This window comes from Hylobates moloch, unplaced genomic scaffold, assembly GCF_009828535.3.
Source record: "Hylobates moloch isolate HMO894 unplaced genomic scaffold, HMol_V3 SCAFFOLD_1, whole genome shotgun sequence".
NCBI lineage: Eukaryota > Metazoa > Chordata > Mammalia > Primates > Hylobatidae > Hylobates > Hylobates moloch.
Genome location: NW_026652276.1, coordinates 184,282,049 through 184,309,548, shown reverse-complemented (window position 1 = coordinate 184,309,548; position 27,500 = coordinate 184,282,049). Strand labels below are relative to the sequence as shown.

The following is a 27,500-nucleotide window of genomic DNA, read 5'->3' as shown; positions in this document are numbered from 1 at the left end:
CCTATTGATCCTAGAATAGAAGGGTAACAAATGAGCAAATTTTATTGTGGAGGAAATCTGTTTCTCAGTTTACACAAATCTTGAGCAGCAGGAACTATGAAAAGGTATGGTTCCCAATGTCTGTCTCTATCAAATAAATAAAAACTTACAGAGGCAGAATGGTGTTGTTGATGATGGTAGTGATGGCTATCTTTCAGACCGACAGTTGTGAGATACAAATTTTCATGTGGCCTCTCTCCCTAATGTTAATCCATATGGACATTCTTCCTTTGCCCGTGTGTTGAATAGACCTTCTCATGTTTAATGATTCCAACAAAGCATCTCTCCTCTCTATTTCTTTTTCTGAAGCTGCACAAGGAACCTGTGTGTCAAATGTCCCCAATCACAATGAGATGTTTGATAGGTTTGAGGGGAAGCTCAGCCCTCTGTGGTACAAGATAACAGGCGCCCAGGTTGGAACTGGCTGTGGAACACTTAACGATGGCAAATCTCTCTACTTCAATGGCCCTGGGAAAAGGGAAGCCAGGACGGTCCCTCTGGACACCAGGAATATCAGGTAAAAAGTGTTAACTGGTACACTTTTTCACAAACATATTATTTACCACACGATGTAGTCTAACCTAAAACATTCTGTTCTGTTATTGAGAATATATACAATAATGTTTCTGTATATAGATTATGATATGTAAAAATGAAGATAACTTTAGCTTTGGAGTAAAATAGGTGGTTTCTACAAAGACCATGCCGCAATTCATGAATCCATGTGTGGTCATCACCAAGGCCTGTGCGTCTAGGGTATGCCAGCTTGATTTTCTAAAGTTTGATATTATTATGAAAACCATTTGGTATTATTCTTAACATGTGCTGTGTGAAACAAAGATTTTTCCAACCTTACATTCTATGTCCGAAATTGATGCATCCTCATTTATCTAAGTTGATTTGTATTCACTTATTGAAAAGAGTCCCCAGAAATTTTAAATGCCTACACTGACACCTATTGGTAAAATAAAGAACTGTTTGGTTTTTAAGATCAAATGAAATAATAGTGCACCTAAAACAAAACTGCTTTTTAAAAGAGCAATTAAATTATTTGAGAAGTGGAAGAAAGGAAATAGAGAAAATGTTTAAAATTTTTAGACCTCCTCACAAAATCTGGGGTCCTGTGTCATATTTTTTCTGCCTTCAATTTCCTTCCCTTTCCATCTGCATTGTTCTCTCAGAGGTGTGCCTGTCAAGCAGGTACTCTCTGTCAGTCGCTATGGACTGAGGCGTAATTTACATCGTACTGACTGAAGGCCCGCTGTGAAAAATTTAGCCAAGTGAGTCTAAATCAGCAACTGACAGGTAATTATCTGACTCTAAACAAATATGGTATTCAACTTCTTAAGTTAGATGTTTCCTCATCTTGGCTGGATGCGGTGGCTCACACCTGTAATCCCAGCGCTTTGGGAGACTGAGGCAGGTGGATCACTTGAGGTCAGGAATTCAAGACTAGCTCCTGGCCAACATGGCAAAACCCTGTCTCTACTGAAAATAGAAAAATTAGCCAGGTATGGTAGCGCATGCCTGTAGTTCCAGCTACTCAGGAGGCTGAGGCAGGAGGATCGCTTGGGCCCAAGAGGCAGAGGTTGAAGTGAGTCAAGATTGCGCCACTGCATTCCAGCCTGGGCAACAAATGCCTAACATAGATGATGGGTTGATGGGTGCAGCAAACCACCATGGCATGTGTGTACCTATGTAACAAACCTGCACGTTTTGCACATGTATCCCAGAAACTAAAGTATAATAAAAAAAAAAATCTTCATCTTGGTTTCCAAGGATAGTGTTAACTAGATTTAAGGAATTTCCATTTTAGTAATTCCATTAAATTATAACAGACTGTATTTTTAGTAGAGACGGGGTTTCACCATGTTAGCCCCGTCTCTACTAAAAATACAAAAAGAAATTAGCCAGGCGTGGTGGCGTGCGCCTGTAGTCCCAGCTACTCGGGAGGCTGAGGCAGGAGAATGGCATGAACCTGAGAGGCGGAGCTTGCAGTGAGTCGAGATTGCATCACTGCACTCCAGCCTGGGCTACAGAGCCAGACTCCGTCTCAAAAAAAAAACAACAAAATGAATAGTCATATTTATTAACTTTTTCTAAATGGTAACAGAATTAACTTACTATAATTTATGTATTTTCTGCTTCTCATATGCCCTTTGAGTTTGGAAGTAGTACCTAATAAATACAGGAGGTTTTTTTTTTTCTAATGTGTCAAAATGCAAATGGTTACAGCTCTTCTGAACTCTTGTAAGTAAACTAAAGTTTTTATTCCCCAGACTTGTTCAATTTTATATACAAATTGGAAGCAAAACTTCAGGCATTACCTGCATCAAACCAAGAACTAGAAATGAAGGTAAGCTGCTATATTTCCATGGAAATTACAGTTACTATTGGCAGATTAGTCCTTTTTCCTCCCAAAGTTTGGCCAGGATTTTGAAAACTGATACATTACCCTGAATCTTTCCTTCTCTTCTCTTCTGCTTTGTAGAATCGGTGGCCACACAGAGCCATGATCTCTAAGATTTCTTATACAGATCTTTAGGCCTGAAATATATCATGTCTGCTCTGGGTGTAGGCAGAATCAAAGTGCCATTTGTTTTAGGGAACCCTATTCCTTTATACTATCCACAGGGAGGCACAAAAAAAAAATCCCAAAACAATAGCAGAGACTCTTACATATAGCATGGAAGCTAGAGACTTGTTTGCATAGGGCATTACTGAATGCAGATCAAAGTCTACTTCGGCCCATAAACTTATATTCTGGGCAGACCAGAATCCTTGTGTAGGAGGAGCAGTTCTTGGCAATAATAAATGTTATCTTTTACTGAGACTTAGTATATGCAAGACACGATTCCACGTGTTTTACTGGTGTTAATTCATTTTATTTCCAGCATACCCTTTTGCCATAAGTAATATAATTAGTTCTATTTTGCAGATGTAGAAACTGAGGCACCAAAAGGTCAAGTAACCTGCCCATGATCATGCACTAAATAAGTGGATGAGCAGGGATTCAAACCACTCATACTGGCTCCAGAATGTATGCCATAACCATCATACTATACCGCTTCTCTCCTTGCACTGAACTCCACCCTCCCTAGGCACTCATACCATCTTCTGCCTCAAATGATTCAGTTCTGAAAGAAATGCAAAAGGCTTGAAGCATAGGTGGCCTCTGGGAGCTCTACAGATATGGTATAATTCCTTAGGGGACCTTGAATGTGAGCTGACTCCTCACACAAAATTCATAGGTTTCTCAGATGCGTCTTCCTCCAAACCGTGGTCTCAGCAACATGTAAAGAGTTTGCACCTTCTAAGTTTGTTAATATCTCAGTATGACTGTGTAAAACACATTGGCTTAAACAGTACCTATTAGTCAGTAGAGCTACCAACAGCTGTGTTCATCAGCTCTCCATTTCCTTGGCCATATTATCACTAACTGAAAGGTTTAATAACTTTTTCTGACTATCTCAGTACTTTAGTAATTATCCAAGTCATCTATTTACTGACGCAGTATAGAAGCTTTTATAGACCATTTTTGCATTCCCTAATCTCTTCAATTAATATTTATTAAGAATCTGTTCTAAGCCAGACATTGTTCTAGGTGCTTTTGTTTATACAATATCACCAAAAGACAGATATGTCCCTCATCATGAGGTAGGTTATGCTGCAATAATAAATAAACCTCTAAATATCAGTGGGCTAAAATAAAATGATTTCTCCCCTGTGCTACATTTTCTTCATGGGTCATCTGAGGTCCTCATTCCAGCACTCAGAATAATAAGGTGGCTGCCGCGTAGATTCTGGATGTTGCCAGCCATGTGACAGAGGGAAAGAGAAAGTGTGGTGAAGGGAAAAGAAGTGTAAACCTACCATGCGCTAGAGAGTGAAGAACAAGTGGGGCACTAATGACCACCTAAGGGTAAATCCCTGCCCTCAGGGGAACTTACATTCTAGTGAGAAGACTCAGATAGTAAGCAACCAAGAAAAGAAATAAGCAAGAAAATGTTAGATTGTAAGGCCTAGATGGAAACAAATAGGCTGATGGAGTGGAAAGTAAATTTATGCAGTGGGAGGTGCTGATTTAGATTCAAAAATAGTCTGGGTAGGGACTAACCAATGAAGTGACATTTGATACATTGAAATTTAAAGGACATTTTTGTGCATAACCCTTCTGAAAATTACAAATCCATACCCTTATTTGTGTATGACCTAAAAAAATAAATCCTGAGCAAGGTAGAATAGAAAGCATCTGCTTATCATATAATAGACAGGAGTCTTTGCTCTCTATTGAACTTCTGTTTACAAGTGCTGTTTTCTGCCCTGCGATGCAGATTTCCCTGAGGATCCTTTCAGTAACAAGCAACTTTTTCTCAACTAGTCTTGAGCCACTTTCATAAATTCAGTGCCGGCCGTGTAGTTCACATCCCACAGGCATTTCTTAGCCTTTTATTGAAAACTGGTTGTTAAAATGTAAATCTGCTTAAATCCTTGAACAAATCTCTTCCAGTGATGAAAGTAGAGATTCTTTACTTACTCAAGCTGAAGCATCAATTTACATATTTGGAATTAAAATCAAAATTATGCTGTTTTCATTAAGACTGGGCATAACGCAGATGGAGCTGCTGTTTAAGGAGAGAAGTGTTTCACATGCCTTAAACCTTGGTAGATGAGTTAAAGGGCCTGGTTTATTCAGATGTACAGTGTGTTAGATGACATGGCTAATGAGGTTCAGCAAGTGATATGAGATATGTATATTGCTGTTTCCCTTTCTTGCATTCCTCGACCCTCTCATTCTTATCTGAGAGGCTCTCCTTCTTTGTCCTTTGGAATTGGGACCTTCATCTCTGCAGACCTTGTTACTGCCTGAAGGTATATTTGACACTCCTTAAAAAGCTAATGAGGAGGAAGACAGAAACCAAATGAAGTATGTACCTCCTGAGCTATGTTTCTTATAATTTAATATTCACCTGAATCATTTGGGAGGCTTATTAAAATGCAAATTTAGATTTAGTAGGATTGGAGTGGTATGCTACATAACAAATTATTCCACAACTAAGTAGCTTAAGACATCAAATATTTGTTATCTTACAGTTTCTGTGAGTCAGGAATTTTGGAGCAGCTTAGCTAAATGGTTCTGGCCCAGGGTCTCTGGTGAGGTTGCAGTCAAGACAAAAGCCAGGAGGGGTGCAGTCACTGGAAGACTTAGCCAGGGCTAGGTGATCTGCTTTCAAGATGGCTCACTTACATGGCTGTTGGCAAAAGCCTTTAGTTCTTCTCTGCTGTTGGCAAGAGGTTTCAGTTTCTCACTCTGTAGACCTGTCCATAGGCTGCTTAAATGTCCTTACTAAATGTAGGCTGGCTTTCCCCAGAGCAAGAGATCTGAGAGGGAGCAAGGAATAAACGCAATGTCTTTTATGACTGTTTCCAAAGTTACACACTATTACTTCCACCATATTCTATTCATTAGAAGCAAGTTACTAAAACTATCCACACTCAGAGGGAGGAGAATTAAGCTCCACTTTTTGAAGGGAGGAGTATCAAAGAATGTGTGGACATATTTTTTAAACCATCACAGGTTATAAAACCTGTTCCAAGGTGATGCAGGTGCTGGCTCAGACCATACTTTGAGTCAAAGGCACTAGAAAGGACCAGCCAGTGACAGTTTATCTCATGATGCTTCATTTCTAGTATTATCTACCTTCTGATTAGGTCACCTCAAAATAACTGAGTTATCTCAATCTCAGTCTCTCTCTCATCTTATTAAATGTAAACCATGTTAATACAAATTAGTAGCCACAAGAAAACCTGAATTTTGAAGTGTCTGCACCCTCAGACATCCAATATCACACTAAAAAGCCCATAGGACATGTCTTAAGCAACATCAGAGTTTGGAGACTACAGCTTATGCCACACATTCCTCACCTTGACTAGAATACAGACAAGAAACAGCCTTGCTTCCATTTTCTTCATGAACTTTGGTGTGACTGTCCCTTTCCCAACACATGGGTCTCATCTTATTCAACAGAAGCTGTAACCCTCATCCCCACACCTGTATATAGCATGCTGTCTCCACCAAAGAGTTCTGTTATTTGAACATATTTTCATCCTCTCATTCAGTCTGATTAGTTCTTTTATTTTAAATACAGTAGATTTGATTCTCTTGAGATTTCTAATTTTAGCATATTTGTCATTTTTGTTCCTGGCATCATCCTTTGTCAGACGTAGTGACAATAATTCCATGTGCAGGCCGGGCGCGGTGGCTCATGCTCGTAATCCCAGCAATTTGGGAGGCCGAGGCGGGCGGATCATGAGGTCAGGAGATCGAGACCACGGTGAAACCCCGTCTCTACTAAAAATACAAAAAATTAGCCGGGCGTGGTGGCGGGCGCCTGTAGTCCCAGCTACTCGGAGAGGCTGAGGCAGGAGAATGGCGTGAGCCCGGGAGGCGGAGCTTGCAGTGAGCCAAGATTCCACCACTGCACTCCAGCCTGGGCGACAGAGCAAGACTCCGTCTCAAAAATAATAATAATAATAATAATTCCATGTGCAATTAGCCACAAACGGCCTTCTTTTAGCATTACACTTTATTGTAATATTTTTGAAACTAAAATAATTATCCAATGTGATAAAGGGTTGAGAAGTTCTAGTTAGTCAAGAATAGGGAAACAGAAAGGTTGTGTATAGCAAAAAAATTTATAATTTTCCAAAAGAGTTAGAATTTGCTGAGTGCAATGGCTCACGCCTTTAATCTCAGCACTTTGGGAGGCTGAGGCAGGCAGATCGCTTGAGCCCAGGAGTTTGAGACCAGCCTGAGCAACATGGCAAAACCCCGTCTTTACAAAAAGTACAAAAATTAGCCAAGCGAGGTGGCACACACCTATAGTCCCAGCTACTTGGGGGGCAAAGGTTGGAGGATCACTTGAGCCCAGGGAGGCAAAGGTTGCAGTGAGCTGTAATCGTACCACTGCACTCCAGCATGGTGACAGAGTGAGACCCTGTCTCAATTAAAAATATATATATATATTATATATATAATAAAGTAAAAATAACAACTTTACTGAAATTTACTCAAAAAGTAGTTCAGTATCCCTAGTCGTAATTATGAATATGCAGCGCCAGTCTTAGGAAAATTATGTAATAGGCAATTAGATCAATACCCTCTACCACTCTACCCCCCACCACCAAAGAAGTGGGTATAAAGGCTGGCACAGTCTTATTCTTAACACAGGCACTGATTTATACCTAGTTATACACAGACACGTACATAATTGATTCCCACAGTTTCATCCTTAGCAACTTTTTCCTTTCATTCAACATTGCGCTTTCTCTGCACCCTCTTTTAGGAGGGACATGAGGTCCCTTACACTTTAATGTGCAGTTCCCTGGATCATGTCACCCTAGTGACAGTGGAGGGGTGTGGATGAATGGGACAAGCAAAGGGGAAAAGGTGACACAGAGAAAAAAAGTCAGACTAACGTTGGAGAAGCGTGAGCCTTTCTGCTTTGCCACTTAATAATTTGGTTTCACTTAGGCTTCACTGACCGAGATCTGACAAAGTGTGAAGTGCGAGTAAAAGGATCTTTCTGCTTAATAGAATTTCAGACCAGGCAGTGCTTACTGCCTAGTGCGTCAGCAGCAAAGAGCTACTTGATTTTTTGCCAGGGAGATTGAGATATTTCTTCTGAATATATAATAATGATATGAGACTTTGTAATGTTCAGAACAGAATCTAAAATTCAAATACATGATCTGACGCAGGTTTTTATGTTCCCCTTACCAACTTACTCATCACTCATACAAAGCTGAGTAGTCTTATAAGAGATTATGTATTTTTTCCTTCATTTCCTGGGAGTCAGTACATTAGAAACTGTCAAAAAATTGACGAGCCTTCGGGTCCACTAATTCATTTCTTGGAAGTTATACAAATGTGCCCTCATTCTAGGAGACACAATTTGAGGTTGCTGCAGTCTCACCATTTAAGAAATACTGTTCCTTCCCCTCTAGGAAAGAGTCCAAGTAACTGGATTTATGTCTTTTAACTCAGGGCTTATTGTTCAGTATTCAAATGACAATGGGATACTCTGGCATTTGCTTCGAGAGTTGGACTTCATGTCCTTCCTGGAACCACAGATCATTTCCATTGACCTGCCACAGGAGGCGAAGACACCTGCAACGGCATTTCGATGGTGGCAACCGCAACATGGTAACTTACTGCTCACTCCAGCTTTCTGGTAGCTTTTAGGTCATGCAGTATCCATACCCACCTTGCACAGTATGTTTCTTAATTTGCTGTCAATTTCTAGACAATTTGATTTAAAATCACAGTCATAAAGATATTCATATTGCTATGTAACAAACCTTCTCTAACCGCCTTTATTCATCTGATTGCAGGGAAGCATTCAGCCCAGTGGGCTTTGGATGATGTTCTTATAGGAATGAATGACAGCTCTCAAACTGGATTTCAAGATAAATTTGATGGCTCTATAGATTTGCAAGCCAACTGGTATCGAATCCAAGGAGGTCAAGTTGATATTGACTGTCTCTCTATGGATACTGCTCTGATATTCACTGAAAACATAGGTATATATTATCACCAGATAAAGGGAAAATATCTGATTAACTAGAGGACTAAATTAACTAAAACTCAGGAGGAAACTTTCTAATGCAAAACTGTGTGCCTAACTACCCATGCTGAGGGTGGCTCTCAGGGAAAAAAAAAGAAGTTTTATTGTCCTAAGACAAGTTGGTGATCCTAGTGACAGTTTTTGTTGGAACTGTCTTTCACAGAACATGAATGATATGAGTAAGGTTTCTTAAAAGAAGAGCAAAAAAAATCTATGAGCAGACATTCCTATGTTTCATAACTTGTAGACTAAAGACTGTGTTTAAAAAAAGATAGATGTTTGAAGTGATAGATATCCCAATTACCCTGATTTGATCATTACATATTGTATAAATGTATCAAAATATCACATGTAACCCCCAAAATATGTACAACTGTAATGTATCAGTATTTTAAAGATACTATGTTAGCCCTTTCCAAGGTGGTAATGCTTTTCAAATTAGCAGCCTTCCATATTTCCAAATCTATGGTAACCAAATAAAAACAGAAAATATAAGAAGAAAAGTCAAAGCACATATGGGGCACTAAAGATAGGCCATGATTTTTGTTTGCTGTTGGAGATGTTTATTATAAACATAAACACCAAATAAGAAAATGGCACACATACATGCTACCATTACACTTTTTTTTTTTTTTTTTTTTTTTTTTCAGGAAAACCTCGTTATGCTGAGACCTGGGATTTTCATGTGTCAGCATCTACCTTTTTGCAGTTTGAAATGAGCATGGGCTGTAGCAAGCCCTTTAGCAACTCCCACAGTGTACAGCTCCAGTATTCTCTGAACAATGGCAAGGACTGGCATCTTGTCACTGAAGAGTGTGTTCCTCCAACCATTGGCTGTCTGCACTACACGGAAAGTTCAATTTACACCTCGGAAAGATTCCAGAATTGGAAGCGGATCACTGTCTACCTTCCACTCTCCACCATGTGAGAATTGTCATTTGGCTACATGTCAGAACTTTGGGTGCCTGTCACTTAATTTGAAAATAATTGTGATTCAGCCTGGGGATTCTATTATTCTTTCATGATAATTATGCATGGAAGTGCCAGGAAGAAAAAAAAAGTGCAAGGTGCTTTGGGTTGCAAGTTTTAAATGTGGCTAGAGAGCACCAAAAGTTTTACGAGGCTGAACTTTTCTGTTCTTTGCCAACATAAAGGCTGCCCACCAGATTCCATTTCTAAACTGTTGTAAAAATAAGTCTCTGCCTATAAACCAGACTGATACTTATTCACACAAAGCAGTATGTGAAATTACCACATATTGGAGAGTACCCTTAGTTTTTTTTTCATCTCAATAGCACAATATGAACCAAAGGTTGGTTCCTTTGGAATGCTCATATTGTTTTGCGTCTGTCTTCCCCTCCCCAGCATTTCAGATCACATTCAAGAGTTGTACTGACTTACAGCAGGCTTCCACTTTTGTGGTGTAGGCATTTGGATCATTGGAGGATATTTCTAGGAACTAACGGGTACTATGGTGACTGGTTAGAGGCTGTACCTCCTGTGACTGCTCCCCCGACATCCTTGCCTTTCCATTCCTGTGCTCTGTTCTCAATGGCAGGCTGCATTTCCCAGCCTCCTACATCTGTCAGACACTGGCAAGAGAATGGAGGGGAGAAATAAGAGATAAATCAGGATGTTCCTCCCCCTTCTTTCTGCCTCAAGTGCATCTTGGCCAACTTCTGTGGCTCTAGCTCCCCTGGGTGGCCCTCCAGGTGACCCTGGTCCCTGGGCACCAGCAACAACACTTCCTCCCTGTGTCCCTCCAGTCTCAGACTCACAGTAAGTGGCTTCCTGACTTTGCTAAACTCTGGTTTCCTCACTGCTTCTACTGGCTTCTCTGCTCTGCCACTTGCTATACATCCATTTCCTTGCACTAATTTCTTTCTGTGTTAAGTGTTTATAGTGGTTTCTGTTTTCCTGGTTCAAACCTAATCCAGACATGTACAACCAAGTGGCAAGGGAAAATTCAGGAAGCCAAAACATTTTAGTATTTAGCCTAAAATAGTTTCTTATGACTGCTAAAGCTTTAAACAGTGCTTACTTGTAGCTTATTTATTCATTTTTTAAAAATTCATCAAACAGTTATTGAATATCTACTGTGTTTTAAGCACTCTGGTACTAAATGAATAAGTTGATGCCAGGATCCAAATGCGTTAAAGTCATGCATCACTTAACGATGGTGATACATCTAAGAAATGCATTGATAGGCAATTCCATTGTTGTGTGAACATCATAGAGTGAACTCACATAAACCTTCATGGTTTAGCCCATTACACACCTATGCTGTATGATATAGCCTATTGCTCCTCAGCTACAAAGCTATACAGCATATTGTTATACTAAATACTGTAAGCAATTGTAACATAATTCCAAGTATATTTGTATATCTAAACATATCGAAACATAAGAAAGGTACAATAAAAATATGGTATAAAAGATTTAAAAATGGTACACTTGTATAGGGCACTTCCCATAAACAGAGCTTACAGGACTGGAAGTTGCTCTGGGTGAGTGGGTGAGTGAGTGGTGAGTGAATGTGAAGGCCTAGAATATTACTGTACACTTCTATAGACTTCATAAACGCTATGCACTTAGGCACCACTAAATTTTTAAAAAGAATATTTTTCTTTCTTCAATAATAAATTCACCTTACTATAACTTTTCCATCTTATAAACTTTTTTTAAACTTTTGGACTCTTGTGATAACACTTAGCTTAAAACACAAGCACATTGTACAGCTGTACAAAAATGTTTTCTTTCTATCTTTATAAGCTTTTAATATTTTGAGAACTTTAACTTTTAAAACTTCTTTCTTAAAAACTTAGACACAAAAACACACATTATTAGCCTTGGCATACACAAGGTCAGAATCATCAAGATGTCAATTAGCATTAGGAATTTTTTTTTCAGCTCCATTATAATCTTATGAGACAATTGTCATAAATGCAGTCCATCATTGACAGAAACGTCATTACGCAGCACATCACTGTATTTAGGATAACAAACCTCTAAGCAGCTATTTATGCTATAAGATGATACTAGAGGAAGTACTCGGAGACAGTATTGAAACACAGGAGGATACTACCTAACTCATTTGGGGAGAACTGGAGGGAGCCTTCTGAAGGATTTGGTGTCTCAGCTGACTCTGAGTAGGGCTTATCCAGGAGAAGAGGGGAGCGAGAGGGCATTTGTGCTGGCATAAGCCAGAACAAAATCCAGGAAGCCAGAAAAAAGCATGAGTGGATGGGGAAATTCAAGGATTCAGTGTTGCCAGAATATAATTGTGAGGTAAGAAGTAGAAGGTCTGGAGCCAGGAAAGAGGACAGACAATGGAGGAGCCATGTATGTCATCCTAAGTAGTTTGGTCTTGACAGTGCATGTGTTGGGGAACCACTGAAGGGTGTTAAACAGTGGTGCTGTGATTGGGTTTCCATGTTAAAGCCACCATGCCGACAGCTGTGTCACATCCACGGAGAACTTGTGTAGGAGAAACAATGCTACCTAGAATGGTGCTCCTGAAATTCTACTTCAAGTATACTGTGTTCCACATTCCACATAACAGACAAACACACTTCTATGCAAACTTTTCCTAAGTGAGGGGCTGTTACTATTGTTTGGTAAGTCTGCATCTATTTCTGGATAAAGCAGTCTCGTGACCCAAGATACTCCAAATAACAGATTGCAAATAAATAGAAAATATGAGAATGCATCACATCATTCTGGACCTCAGCTTTAGAAGGCCAGAACCTCGAGAACCAAAGTAGAGTGCAGAAGTATCAAGGGCTTCCATTTACCCTAAGAAACCATTCCGGGACAGTAAAATAGAGACCTCACTGCCAGAACTTTGTCTAAGACTCCAACGTTTCCTCATGTTTGTCACCTTCAATCCCTCCCAGTACTGAATAGCAGTAACAGTCTGAAAGCAAAAACTAAAATTCTGCATGTATTTCAAAAACAAAACAAGTGGATAGTTCAAAATAACTTTTCCATTTCACACGTGTTTGTAGAATCTTACATGAAAAAAATAGTGAAGTATTTAAATAACATGCTTTCTACTCTCCTGTTTATGAGTCAAGAGAAAACAGCATTTCCTACTACTTAGTAGGAAAATAAAATGCGTCAAGGAAGAGAGAACTGGACCCTGGGGGAAGGCACTTTAAAGAGAAAAGGGAATTAAAATAAATGTCCTTGTGCTTTCAAGGTTGCTTGCCAAACCAATGGTGTGTTTTCTTTGGTTAGTTCTCCCAGGACCCGGTTCAGATGGATTCAGGCCAACTACACTGTGGGGGCTGATTCCTGGGCGATTGATAATGTCGTACTGGCCTCGGGGTGCCCTTGGATGTGCTCAGGACGAGGGATTTGCGATGCTGGACGCTGTGTGTAAGTTAATGCAACTGGCAGTTTCTTTCTTTGCAACACAAAAATAAATATGGCTCGTTGAACACATGACAAATGTCTTTTCTCCACTCCCTCTCTTTCTTAGGTGTGACCGGGGCTTTGGTGGACCCTATTGTGTTCCTGTTGTTCCTCTGCCCTCGATTCTTAAAGACGATTTCAATGGGAACTTACATCCTGACCTTTGGCCTGAAGTGTATGGTGCAGAGAGGGGGAATCTGAATGGTGAAACCATCAAATCTGGAACATCTCTAATTTTTAAAGGGGTCAGATACAGATAAGATTCTCCTTCCCAACATTACTACTAACATTGTCTTCTTCAGTCACTGCTCAACACAAATGCATTTCTGAATCTCTTTAAATGACAAAATATTTAATACATAGTTATTGACTTGTAGCCCAAACCATGTTTCCTCTTCTGAGTGCAATCATTTTTTCATGATCAGTTGGGCGTAAAATTTTTCCTCTGCTTTGGTGATCAGACCTTCCTTACTTCCTGCTGGAATTATATACATAAATTTACATGTGTATAGTTTTTAGAATGTAAATTTCCATAATCTAAGATTTTATGTTACTAAATATTTAACTTGGAATATTTTCTAAATGACTTTATGAACGGTCTTTAGTTTTCCTTTTCTTTTTTTTTTTCTGCCAATAGAACCATTTGGTGACTTTAAGAAAATCAAATATTTAAGTCAAGTAAAACAGCATTCTCAAACATTGTTAATATCTTTTTGTATTTCAACCGAGATGTCTGGTTAGAGAGATGTTAAGCAATTGTGTGAAACTCTGCTAAGCTGGCACATCTTCATATGTGAATACATGCCACATCCAATCTCTCTCAGCATGGGGAAATTGACTAACCTAGGTGTGCAAATGAAATCTTTGACAAAAACCTGCATGGGTTTCTGTACAGCCCTAATGATTAACATCTAACACCTAGAAAATTAGATACCCTGGAACTTTTTCAATTATAGTTAATAGATGCCAGTTATCATCCTTGTTTGAATCCAAACTCTTCTCAAGTTTTGGATGAGAAAGAAAGAAATGCATAGGGCCTGAGAGAGATTTACAAGTCCCTGAGAGTTTTGAGGGACTGAAGAAATTGAGGTAGAACATTTCAGAGTGGAAACTCCTGGTTTTGGGAGCAGCGGGATTTGTTTTGTTTTGTCTTATCTAAGATGTTAGTTCTCATTACCACTAGCTCACATCTGACCCATTTGAACCAGTTGACAAGACTAAAAAGCAGAAGTCCTATAACTTTTTATGATTGAAAGATCTTTATCTGATAAATTTTCAAGCAGTAGAATTAACCTAGTCTTTTGATCCTCTAAACAAGAAAGATGCATAGTGTTTTATATTTTCCCTTTAGCCATCCAAATGCAAGAGCAGCCAAGCATTATATGTGTTAGACATATTATCTATCAGCTCTGCAAGATGTAGAGAGGACTCAGCATGTGCCATTCAGTAGGTTGCAGTTTGACCTAGAAAGTCATTCTTTCATGAAAAAGGATATGATAGTCTCTTTTTAATGTTTATAGATTCAGGAATACTATCTACTATTAAAATAGCTTGTTTGTTGCGAAAGAATTTCTCACATTTAGCACAAATGGATCACTGAACCTGAAAAAGGATGAGAAAAGAAACATATGTGTGTGAACTAGAATATATGTGGCAGCAGAGTTTGACAGTTCTGCTGTATAAATATAATACAAAATGCTAACCTATAAACAAATATTGCAAATATAAAAGAAAGATACTTTCAGATTACAAATCATGCCCACTTTCAATAAAATTGCTCCTACAAAATACAGTGTAAAATAGGTCCCTTCATGAGTGACTTGTATTGACCCATGGGAACAATTTTATACTTGCATTCCATAATCAAGGGGAAGGAGTAATCACATTTCTATATTTTGATGTTAGCAAGGGATATTTATTACTTGAATCTATCAACTATCTACCTCAAAGCTTTTTCATTACAATCTGAAGAAGGGACCTTTCCTCTCAACCTCAACTCCCACATGGCATTGAGCTCTAAAAGAATCCAACACTTAGCCAGGCACACTGGTGCACACCTCTAGTCCCAGCTACAGTGGGGGCTGAGGTGGGAGGATCACTGGAGGCCAGGAGTTTGAGTCTCTAGTGAGCTGTGATTACATTTATAAATAGCCACTGGGCAACAGAGTAAGACTCTGTCTCTTAAAACAAACAAAAAAAATCCAAGGCTTTATGCAAGTGTATAAGGAAGAGGGTAAAGACATTAAGACATGAAGAAATGAAGAAGATTCATGGGTTAGGTATCATGGACCGAGCAGAGCAGTGAATTACTAGGCATAAAAGAAAAAACAAAGACTAGAAATATAAGGCTTTTACATGGCAACCTGTCCTGAAGTATGAATCTATGCTTTGTGAAGTTATGAGATGGGTTAAATGCAGTTGTGTTTTCATTACAATATCAAATAATTCTCAAATTCTACATTTGGCATTATCTGGATATTTTTCTCCCCAAACCAAAAGATAGTTTAATAAACAAAACACTGGTATCTTATAAAGGATAGATGTTTTAGAGTCTGACATATCTGGGTTCAAATCCTACCATCGCTACTTATAAACTATGTAATCTTGAGAAAGTTACTTTCCCTATCTGAGTTTTAGTTTCCTTATCTGCAACATGCGAATAACATTTTTCTCTCAGTAGTGCTAGGTGCTTTAAATGAGTAAAATGTCTGTCTTAGCACACAGCATGTATAGGCACTCAAATTGTGGAATTTGCCCTACTTAAAATTTTTTCAGCTATTGAGGAATGTGATCTATAATATATATGATGAAGAAGAGGAAAATGTTCTCTTGTAGCTAAAATTACGTTTAGCATTTGTTCGTTGATGAGAAATCAGTTAACAATGTCTGCTTATTATCACACAGCCATACATCCGTAAAGAGTCATGTCATTCAGTAGTTGCAGCTTGAAAAACTAAAAGACCTGTCTGGACCTTAGGCTATTTGCATAGTGACATTCTGTTTTACTGGCTGTCACTGCAATCCTATGTACCCATGAAGAAAAGAACCTTTCGAGTTGTCAATCCTAGGCAACCAGAAATAGTTAAATTAGCAGAAAAAATTACGAAAGCTAATGTGATCTCTTTCCTTGTTCATTGACTTCTCTGCATGAATGCGTACAGCCTGACCATCAGGACTTGCCTTAGTTATGCCTTATTTAACTTGACCAACTGGGGGGTGTTGTTGTGTCAGCCTGAATGGGAGCCTCTGGGGCTGTCAGAGTGAGCAAAGGAGTAGTAAGTTCCTAAGACTCCTTGGAACCCTGAGAAAGTTACCTATTAGTTCCCATCTTCCAGCGGGAGCACTTGGCACATTTTCCATCTGCTTCCTCGTTACTCCTCTCATAACATGCTGTGATCAAAGGAGGCTATTTTTAAAAAAGGCCTGTAGATATGTAATGCTATCATTTTTGCACCGCTTTTTAGAAGAGTCACAGAAAAGTATGATTTAGAGTTGAGACAATGAAACCGTGTCATTCAGGCACAGGATATGAAAGCCATTAAGAGAGGGGAAACAAGGATCATCCCATTTTTCCTTTTAAACTAGGCAAAATTTGCTTCTTGATCATGATATGTATTTATTACTTAGCTAATGCAAGTTAGATGTATAAAATCAAAGGGATACAATTTTGCAAGTAAAAAAAAGTTGCTTAAGGTATATGTTTTTATTTTCAGGAAGGACTAAGGATGCTTATTTCAAGAGATCTAGATTGTACAAATACAATGTATGTCCAGTTTTCACTTAGATTTATAGCAAAAGGTAAGTATGAATTTATTATTTTCCTTCAAGAGAATTCTCCGCTGTACAATTCCTTTTCCACAAAGAAATCACAGATTTAAGGCCCGTAAGTTTTGTTATATGGAAGAGCTAACATAAATTAGTATACATAAATGTTTACAAATATTTTTCTTTAATGTAAGTTTGTCTTAATATAAGGGCAAGAAAACTACTGATTTTAAATAATTTCATATAGCTGTAATCATATTAGTTCTATGGTAGTTAAATTTATCACCTGTCCCTGAGCCTTTCCACCACTACTTTCTAACTAAAAGAAATTTAAGTTTTAAAATGTTTAACTTATGAAAAATGTGGATTTTCTTTTACAGATGTGAATCCAAAAAAAGCCTATTCTTAGTCATTCTGACTTTTCATGTTAACTAAATAATTTTCTTGAACTAATTGATTGTAGATATAATGCATATTCAAATAGTTTTTCTCTTTATATCCTGAGATGTAAATGTTTGACCCTTTGTAAAATCGTGATGCCTATAGAATCAAAATGTTTTGATGTAATGTTTCCTAAATACAGAAAGATACCTGTGCACATCTGAGAGAGAAAGGGAGGTATTATTGTGTGCAAATCCAAGCTTTGGTGTGTATTTTGAGATATACAGAAAGCCCAACCCGTCATCCCCTTAAGTTGCTTTATAAAGCTTCCATGTAAACATAAGTTCTCTTATGCATTGATGCCTAAAGATTCAGCTGAGAACATACCATTTCCCCATTTTTATCACAGTATGTTTTATACCTGTGTTATCTTCTTCCTAGGTACCCCAGAGAGATCTCACTCTATTCTATTACAATTCTCCATCAATGGAGGAATCACTTGGCACCTGATGGATGAATTTTACTTTCCTCAAACAACCAATATACTTTTTATCAATGTTCCCTTGCCATACACTGCCCAAACCAATGCTACAAGATTCAGACTCTGGCAACCTTATAATAACGGTAAAAATTCATGTGTTCTCCTATGATCAAAACTGACAGTGGCATGTTAACACATTTGTTTCTAAGGTGTGAAGGAAGTATTTGTCAACTGAGCAGCTTAGCTGCCCACAGCACACACATTTTACATGCTGCACTTTTGACAAATGTATTAGTCCGTTTTCATGCTATTGATAAAGGCATACCCAGACTGGGAAGAAAAAGAGGTTTAACTGGACTTACAGTTCCACATGGCTGGAGAGGCCTCAGAATCATGGAGGGAGGCAAAAGGCATGTCTTACATGGCGGCAGCAAGAGAAAATAAGGAAGATGCAAAAGCAGAAACCCCTGATAAATCCATCAGATCTCGTCAGACTTATTCACTACCACGAGAACATTATGGAGGAAATGATTCAAATTATCTCCCACCTAGGTCCCTCCCACAACACATGGGAATTATGGGAGTACAATTTAAGATGAGATTTGGGTGGGGACACAGAGCCAAACCATATCAACAAGTCTCAATAAATATTTAAATATTTAACATATATATGTATATATAATCTCTTCATATTTGACTAGTAGGTTCTCCTGTTAATGTAAATATAGCTGAATTCTGTTACAGAGCTAAAGTTTCTTAAAAACAGTCCAGCATTATCGTTAAGGACTCATCAGTTGTAATGACATTTTTGTTGCATTTATTTGGGAATACATAGTTTGAGTGTGGCGTTTCATTAGTGAAATAGAACACTATAGCAAAATGCCATGATGAAGTGACAGGGACTTAGACGAAGCAGACAGTGCCGTAGATAAAATATTCTTATCACATACACTTGCTTCAGTGATAAGTTAAAGTGAATGTATAATTTAATAGCATTTCAAATGGTTACAGAAAATGATTTTACAAATTGGTAATGTTTTATTGCTTCCTATATTTCTATTAACTGCTGATTATAAAGGACCAGACTTTACCAAGTCATGCATGTAATCACCTAAATAAGCATGGAGATGCCACATTAAGCAGCAGATTCTTTGCAGAGGTAACACAAAAATGGAAATGGCAAAGGTTCTTCCATCTCTAAAATTTAACCTGTTTCCTTAACAATTAATATGTTAAAAATATAAAACAAAATTTTTAATGTATTGTGAAACATATATGTATACATACATCTTGTCACTGAATAAAAGTCCAAAAAAGAATGTGCCAGGCACAGTGGCTCACAACTGTAATCCCAGCACTTTGGGAGGCCGAGGTAGGTGGATCACCTGAGGTCAGGAGTTCAAGACCAGCCTGGCCAACATGGTGAAACCCCGTCTCTACAAAAATACAAAAAAATTAGCTGGGCATGGTGGCACACACCTGCAATCCCAGCTACTTGGGAGTCTGAGGCAGTATAATCACCTGAACTTGGGAGGCAGAGGTTGGAGGGAACCGAGATCATGACACTGCACTCCAGCCTGGGTGATGGAGGAATTGCTGTCTTCATACTATGTTTGGAATGCTCACCTAATTATTTTTTTCATTGATTCCACCAACCACTTTCTAAACAAAAAGAGGAAAGAATGCTACTAGAATTAGAACACTGATAGGATTAGAGATAGAGACCTGTGATTTCATTCAAAGCATGAGATTTGTTCTACAGGCTCCTGTTTACAGATCCTTTTTTATGTTTTGTAAGAATTGTACTAAAGTAGAAATCAGTGAAGAAGCAACCTAGGGAATCTTGACGTTCCTGCTTGGCATGGGCTTATCACCTTGTTTCAAGGTCATTCCAAACAGTGCTTTACAAAAGCAGCCTGGCTTTTGCCGTTCTTATCTACTCTAACATATTCCTTAAACACCTGGTCTAAATCACTGAATCAAATCCTATAGCAGTGTAAAGGGTGAGTTCCCTAGTTTCCTATATATTCCCACAGTATCTCCAGATCAACATAGAAGATTTGAAAAACATTAAGAAAACATGGAATATTATTGATCATAGAATATTTTTCTTTTGTATTAAATAAACAAATAAATGCAATTATGTATCAGGGCATTATTTTAATGGCCATAGTCCTTCAGCCTGACTGAAGTATGGTGCTAAGCCATGGGTTGACCCTAAAAAGCATGAATTCCTCCCTGAATAGACTGGTTAGTGTACCTCGGTTCTAAGTCCACTAACTGACCACCCATTCTCACAGACTGCATGTCTCACAGACTCCCCTAAACCAGTAAAACACAACTCAAAACCCACTCTTGCCAGGGGAGGGTTCATAGCACTACTATTATTTGAAGGACAGCATGCTTTCACATACATTATATACAAAGCATTGTCACAGCTTTCTGAAACTAGCAAGGCAGTTCCATGCTATATGAATTTAATATGGTTGCAAGCTTAATTTTTTCACTTCTTTTTTTTTTTTTTTTTTTTTTTTTGAGACAACATCTTGCTCTGTTGCCCAGGCTGGAGAGCAGTGATGTGATCTTGGCTCACTGCAACCTCCACCTCCCGGGCTCAACCATCCTCCCACCTCAGCCTTCTGAGTAGCTGGGACTACAGGCATGCACCACCATGCCCAGCTAATTTTTTTGTTTATTTGTTTGCTTTTTTGTAGAGATGAGGTTTTGCCATATTGCCCAGGCTCAGGCAATCTGCCCACCTTGGGCTCCCAAAGTGCTGGGATTACAGGGGTGAGCCACCGCACCTGGCCAATTTTAATCACTGACAATATACTGTTACGTACTTTGTGGGGTTTTTTTCCCTAGAAAGTATATGGGTTGGGGGGGCGTGGTTTGTGTGGTTCTTTTTTGAGACAGGGTCTTACTCTGTTGCCCAGGCTAGAGCGCAATGGCATGGTCACAGCTCACTGTAACCTCAAACTCCTGGACCCAAGCAGTCCTCCCACCTCAGCCTCCTGAGTAGCTAGGACTACAGGCATGTGCCACCACACCTGGTTAATTTTTTTTATTTTTTGTAGAGATGGACCCTTACTGTGTTGTTCAGGCTGGTCTTGAACTCCTGGGCTCAAACAGTCCTCCTGTAGAAGGCATATGTTTAACCTATTGTTACTGAGTTGCTTTTGTCCTTTGCTTTCTTTCAATGAGCAAAAGTGTTCATTTGATTTTCATCACTGGAAAAACTTGTTTATCCAAAAATGCCTTAGGTAAGAAAGAAGAAATCTGGATTGTTGATGACTTCATTATTGATGGAAATAATTTAAACAACCCTGTGATGCTCCTGGATACATTTGACTTTGGGCCCAGAGAAGACAATTGGTTTTTCTATCCTGGTGGTAACATTGGTCTTTATTGTCCATATTCTTCAAAGGGGGCACCGTAAGTATTTAATTAAGAATCTAAAAATAAAACCACTGCTAATCATGATGAACTTTTGCCTAAATGGATTCCTGGTTGTTTTCCTGTATAACAGTGAAGAAGATTCAGCTATGGTGTTTGTTTCAAATGAAGTTGGTGAGCATTCCATTACCACCCGTGACCTAAATGTGAATGAGAACACCATCATACAATTTGAGGTACTTGACTTTGTTCTACAATAAATGCTTTAAATTTTATATTTAACAAAACCTAGGAAAGAGGAGGAAAATCTCAGATAATTTCATACATTATGACCTCCCATTTTTGTGCAAGGATGTAAGAGGTTTTGGCATCATAATTTACTTTTATTAACAGAGCCAATTGTCATACTAAGATTTATTTCTGAATTATTATCCTTTATGACGTAGTTTCCCCACCTGCTACAATGGGAAGTTGAAATAAATTATTTTAGACATTATAAAAATGAAAAGACTCATACTATTCTTGTATTATATTTCCACACTTCTTATGTGAAACTTAAAATTTCTCAGGGACTAGGTCAATGTAACTATAGTCTATGCCATGCTAGTATATTTATATAATGTGTATCATGATGTTATTAATTTTACAGATAATACTACACTGTTTTAGAATTTCAAATATATTTGCTCTGTGTATTTTATTAATATTTATGCAGTCCTTATATTTGTCGAGAGCAAATTAATAATTAATATAAAAATATTTACATATTTCAAAAACTTAGATAAAATCAGCAGAACCAAAGGTACATTATATCAGTGTTTTAGAATATTAACTTTTCAGAATATTTTCTTCATAGCTGATAAAAGATGACATCTTTAGCCCACTTAAGAGTTCTATTATCAGCTACGCACGGTGGCTCACACCTGTAATCCCAGGAGTTTGGGAGGCCAAGGTGGGCAGATCATGAGGTCAGGAGTTCAAGACCAGCCTGAGCAACATGGTGAAACCCCGTCTCTACTAAAAATACAAAAATTAGCCGGGCATGGTGGTGCGCACCTGTAATCTCAGCTACTCAGGAGGCTGAGGCAGGGGAATTGCTTGAACCCAGGAGGTGGAGGTTGCAGTGAGCCGAGATCGCGCCACTACACTCCAGCCTAGGCAACAAAGTGAGACTCCATCTCCAAAAAAAAAAAAAAAGAATTCAGGTAGAAACAAGTGCCTATAGTCGAAAGTTTATCAAATGTCAATAGTTTACTCATCAGAAGGTAAAAGTTACGTAACTTCACATACCTACACACACATAATATGTATAGTGTATATTTATTGTATATAACTATAACTATAGATGGTTATATATAACTATATATATCAATAACTGGTTGCTATGTTTTGATGGCATGATAGTAAGAAAACGTTAATCTCAATTGGAAAGGGGAAAATTTTTATAGAAAGAATTGCATGCATTTATATAATTTAATGCACTTGAAAGCATGGAAAAAGGAATGGAGTGGTTGTTTCCCTAATGGTTAAAAAGGTCTTCACATAAAGACAGAATACACTGGTGGATACCAGGGCGGGGAGGGGAAGGATGTGGGAAGAAGTAGGTGAAAGGGGACAAGCTTGCAGTTATGAAGGATGAATAAGTCTAGAGATCCAATGTACAGCATAAAGACCATAGTTAATAATATAATATTGTATGCTGAAAATGTGTTAAGAGAATAGATTTTAGGTGCTCTTAACACACACACACACACACACACACACACACACACACAAACACAAAAGGTAACTATGGAAGGTGATAGATAGGTTAATTCGCTTGGCATTAGTAATTATTTCACTTTGTATATTATATCAAAACAGTATGGGTACACCTCAAGTAAATATAATTTTTAAAAAATCTTTCCCTGTGCCAGGGAAATGATGACAATGATTGTATTATCTTTTGGTATTGAATATGCGTTGAAAATTCATGTGTAAAACTCTTGGGATTATTTGGAAGGTGTCATAAGAAGGAAAATAGAAGGTATCCTACCTAGTAGATGGAGGGGAAGCTAACAGTTAGGATTAGGGAAACAGTCTTTTCACTATGATTTGCTTGGCTTGGCTAGGAAAATGGGCCAAAGGTAAAATTTGGAATTGTCCCAGCCTCTGCCCTACCCACTTCCTGCTTTTTATAAAATGAAGGGAAATAAATTTTTCATGAGGTCCTTTGAGATTCTTTATGAAAAATTATAATTTAAAGGTAATATACAATATTACTCAGTTAGGCAAAACATAATTTTATAGTATTAAATATTTCAACAAGACAGTTCCCAGGAAAATGGACCCTAGAAAATAATGAAGTGGTGAATCATTTCAAGGCTTGTTGCACTGAGGTAATTTGTATCATTTTTCTCTTCATCCCCAAGATCAATGTTGGCTGTTCGACTGATAGCTCATCTGCGGATCCAGTGAGACTGGAATTTTCAAGGGACTTCGGGGCGACCTGGCACCTGCTGCTGCCCCTCTGCTACCACAGCAGCAGCCACGTCAGCTCTTTATGCTCCACCGAGCACCACCCCAGCAGCACCTACTACGCGGGAACCATGCAGGGCTGGAGGAGGGAGGTCGTGCACTTCGGGAAGTTGCACCTTTGTGGGTAAGGACCCGCTGCTTGACGCCACATTTGTTTCTCCTTTGATAGTTTATTCCTGAAGTCGTCATTCACTTGCAACTTTATCATGGGGAAATTTCCACCTGACATTTCTTCCTCAGTTCTCAATGAAGCAGATCAGTGGATATTTAAAATGTAGGACACGGAGCTGACATAACTACTAATTTCTAGTTCAAAGGTAGATTTTAACAGCACACCATGGGCTGCACCCTGTAGTGGGGTTCATATCCTTGTGAATGTCTCTTAGATCAATTAGAACGCAACAAAAATAAGGTTTTCCGCGCGTTCCTCCTGCCTATTCCCACCTCACAATATAAATGCAGCTAGAATATTATGACTTTCAAACACCTGCCTATGTCTGTCATGCAGGGAGAGTGTACATAGGGAGCATAGAAGCCCACAGAATACTCCTGGTGTCTCAAAAAAAAAAAAAAAAAGTTAGCACATTGCCCCCAGGCATCTCTACTTTTCCAACCTCTCTCAGCATCCTTGTTACATATATTTGACTCTTCTGCTGAAAAGCGACTTAGAAATAAAGGACTTCACCCCTAATAGAAATGAAATGAAAAGTATATTTCAAAAAACAAAACTAATAATAAAAGTGAACAAAGAGAGGAAGTCAACAAAGCAGTCTGCCTCCAAATTTCTGTCTTTTCTCTCAGAATTAAGAATGTTTTCTTTCAGAGTATGTCAAAAAAGAAGAAAGTACTAATATCATACTTTCAAGATGGAAATAGATTTATATTCCTGATGTGAAATGGAGCATAATTAGAAGTCTTGAGTCTTCAAACAAGACTACTAATACCTAGTACTTTTCCAAAAGGGTGAAAGTGAATTTTTTAAAGTTTGCATCTCTTTGAACATGAATCTATCGACTCCTCATTATATCATCAGCATAACTTTTATAAATTGATTGCTAAGGAATTTAATATTTTGGGTTGTTGAATATATAATTTACTAATCCTTGCGTTTATGCCAGGATATGATTCTAATAGGAAATCCAACTATCTTTTTTAAAATAAGCACAACTAAGCAAAATGTCCTCAAGAACTGATAGCCAGAGGAGGCAAAGACTGTCTCTGGAGATCATAGGAATAGATGGAGCTGATAACACAGCCAGCACAACCAGAAAGCTACCATTGGTTGCGGGGAGCTTGTCTTTAGAAGAATCTGGCAGGGGAAACTAACCCAGGAAAAAGTTTTTATTCAAAATGGTTGTATTATTTAAGATCATATGTTGCAAGAAATATAAAGAGGCTTACCAAAAAGGTGAAAGAACTTATTGGAAAGATACTGGAGAATTGCATGGACTTCACTCTGAAAGTGTGGGGGACTTAGCAACAGAAGTTTATGATCCTGGTTTTTATTGTGCTCACATTAACATCACTCGGCAAACCAGAGCTTTCATTTTCTAGAGCTCTTAATTCCAAATTTCCAAATCTGAACCTATCAGCTGTTGCCTGAAAGCCAAGTGTTCCAAGAGAAGCATAGCTGTCGAAAGACCATGCCTCTGAGCAGGACAGGCAAGGGGAAAGGCCTAGATAGCTTAGGCACTGCTATGGTCTGAATTTTTGTTGAAATTCACATGTCTCAATTCATTCTCCTGAAGGTAATGGAATAAGGAGATGGGGCATTTTAGGGGGCGATTAGTTCATGAAAGTGGAGCCCTCATGATTGGCATCAGTGCCCTTATAAAAGAGACCCCAGTGGACTGCCTTGCCTCTTCCACCATGTGAGGACCCAGCAGGAAGGCACCATCCGTAAACCACAAAGTGAGTCCTTGCCAGACACTGAGGTGCTGGCTCCTTGATCTTGGACTTCCCAGCCTCCACAAGTGTGAGAAATAAATTTCTGTTATTTATAAGCCACCCAATTTATGGTATTTTGTTATAGCAGCCTGAATAGAGTAAGACAGGCTTCTAGATACAGAGCAGTCCACTGAACTCCCTTATGGTATTCTGGAGAAACACTAGGTTTTCTGCTTAATGGACCTCTAATTTCCTCCAATTATCCAGCTAAGAATTAAATAGAAAACCACCCTAAAGATAGATTGTAGGTTATGATTTTAGATTGTTTTGCCAACTGAGACTTGCTTCAGCAAGTTCCCACGTGGAAATAATCCCATCTAAAGGTGTATGAAACAAGATGACAAAGATCTGCCAGTCAGAGGCACTGAGTGAAGATGCCCAGGCCAGGGGAGTGCTCCAGCATCACAGAGACCACCTCGCTCAGCGTTGGTAATGCCCATTGTGCTGTGCTTCCACATAAGGCATGACAATATAATTTGGAAATCTGAACAAGAGAATTGCGGACATCTATATTTTCACCCACTGGTACAAAGCCACTTACAAAACACAATAATAGTGTACAGAACCTAGACTGTCACATTATTTGTATTCCATGTCATTTTTATTTCTATGAAAAGAAAGTAAATGTATCAAGGAGGCATGCATGCCTATTCTCAGAATGGTATAAACCCACCTTTCAAACTGACTTCAACCATTTCTGTGAAGAGAAAAATTTGCCTTAAGGGTGTTGTCTAGTCCTTGTTTCAGGAGAAGAATTAGCACTCTTCTTAAAACCCCTGCAGGCATGAACGGCTGGAAAGCAAAAGTTAAATTTTCTCCAACTCAGTGAACCATCCCTTGGTTGGTATTCAACATGGTACATAGTAATGGCACAAAAGCTGGATGCTAAAAATATATATATATACAAAAATCCATGTTTAAATTACTCTTTTATTGCATTTGTTGGACACTAGATACACACAAAAAGTGTATTAAATGTTCCCAGGTGCAAAATAGTCAAATTTTGTTGCCTCTACATATATAGTCCATTTACATTCAAAGAGTAACTATGAGCTTTCATCTGATTTTTTTCACATCACCTTGGTGTCCTTTTAGAGTCCTCTTATCTTTAAAAGTTCCTAATTGTTTTTGCTTTATGCAGTTTCATAATGAGTCAACCAAAACCCCTATTTAATGAAAGCAATGTTGTGTGCTTGAAATTTTAAGTTTATATTTAAAAAACAGATCCTTTTGAATACAACTGGCTTAGGAGAACAGATGCTGACATTCACCAAGGAGGGTGGCAGTGAGAAATTTTCAAAATAAGATTTCAGCAGAAAGGAACCACAGTGAAACCAGACCCTTCAGCCCATTTATCATAGTGCTTGCAGTTTCTGTGTCAAGGCAGGTGAACAATAATAAATATCCAACTAAGGTGGTTCATTTGTATTCAGAACATTTGAATAAATAAGAACTTCAAAAAAAATCCTTGCAGGCTTTTTTTCAAAGGAAAACTCCAGCCATTTCCCTCAGCTCAGCAGTCTAAAAGTTCAAAAGGTAAGAAGTGCTTCTTGCCAAGACTAAACCTGACAAGTATTTGAAAATAAAGTTTAATTATGGACTGGCATTTTGGGGGCAGCTTAATATATTTGGAGTTTGGGACTGGATGTGGTGGCTCACATCTGTAATCCCAGCACTTTGAGAGGCCAAGGCGAGTGGATCACTTGAGGTCAGGAGTTTGAGACCAGCCTGACCAACATGATGAAACCCCATCTCTATTAAAAATACAAAAATTAGCCAGGTGTGGTGTAATCCCAGCTACTTGGGAGGCTGAGGCAGAAGAATTGCTTGAACCCTGGAGGTGGAGGTTGCAGTGAGCCAAGATCGTGCCACTGCACACAAGTCTGGGTGACAGAGCAAGATGGAACAATGAAATTAGGGTTAAATATATA

General features: G+C 38.5%; 1 protein-coding gene across 4 annotated transcripts in view; it reads left to right on the top strand.

Annotated features, from left to right (window-relative positions):
* RELN (reelin) overlaps window positions 1-27,500 on the top strand; it is a 543,089-nt gene that overhangs the window by 438,813 nt on the left and 76,776 nt on the right. For all 4 annotated transcript variants that reach the window (XM_058425556.1, XM_032761303.2, XM_032761302.2 and 1 more), the window contains exons 30-41: window positions 349-556; window positions 2,319-2,395; window positions 8,087-8,245; window positions 8,434-8,622; window positions 9,317-9,590; window positions 12,906-13,046; window positions 13,150-13,327; window positions 16,796-16,880; window positions 17,670-17,852; window positions 20,973-21,144; window positions 21,239-21,341; window positions 23,517-23,746. In XM_058425556.1, coding sequence (XP_058281539.1) covers window positions 349-556; window positions 2,319-2,395; window positions 8,087-8,245; window positions 8,434-8,622; window positions 9,317-9,590; window positions 12,906-13,046; window positions 13,150-13,327; window positions 16,796-16,880; window positions 17,670-17,852; window positions 20,973-21,144; window positions 21,239-21,341; window positions 23,517-23,746 — 1,999 coding nt within the window. The remainder of the gene's footprint in view (window positions 1-348; window positions 557-2,318; window positions 2,396-8,086; window positions 8,246-8,433; window positions 8,623-9,316; window positions 9,591-12,905; window positions 13,047-13,149; window positions 13,328-16,795; window positions 16,881-17,669; window positions 17,853-20,972; window positions 21,145-21,238; window positions 21,342-23,516; window positions 23,747-27,500) is intronic.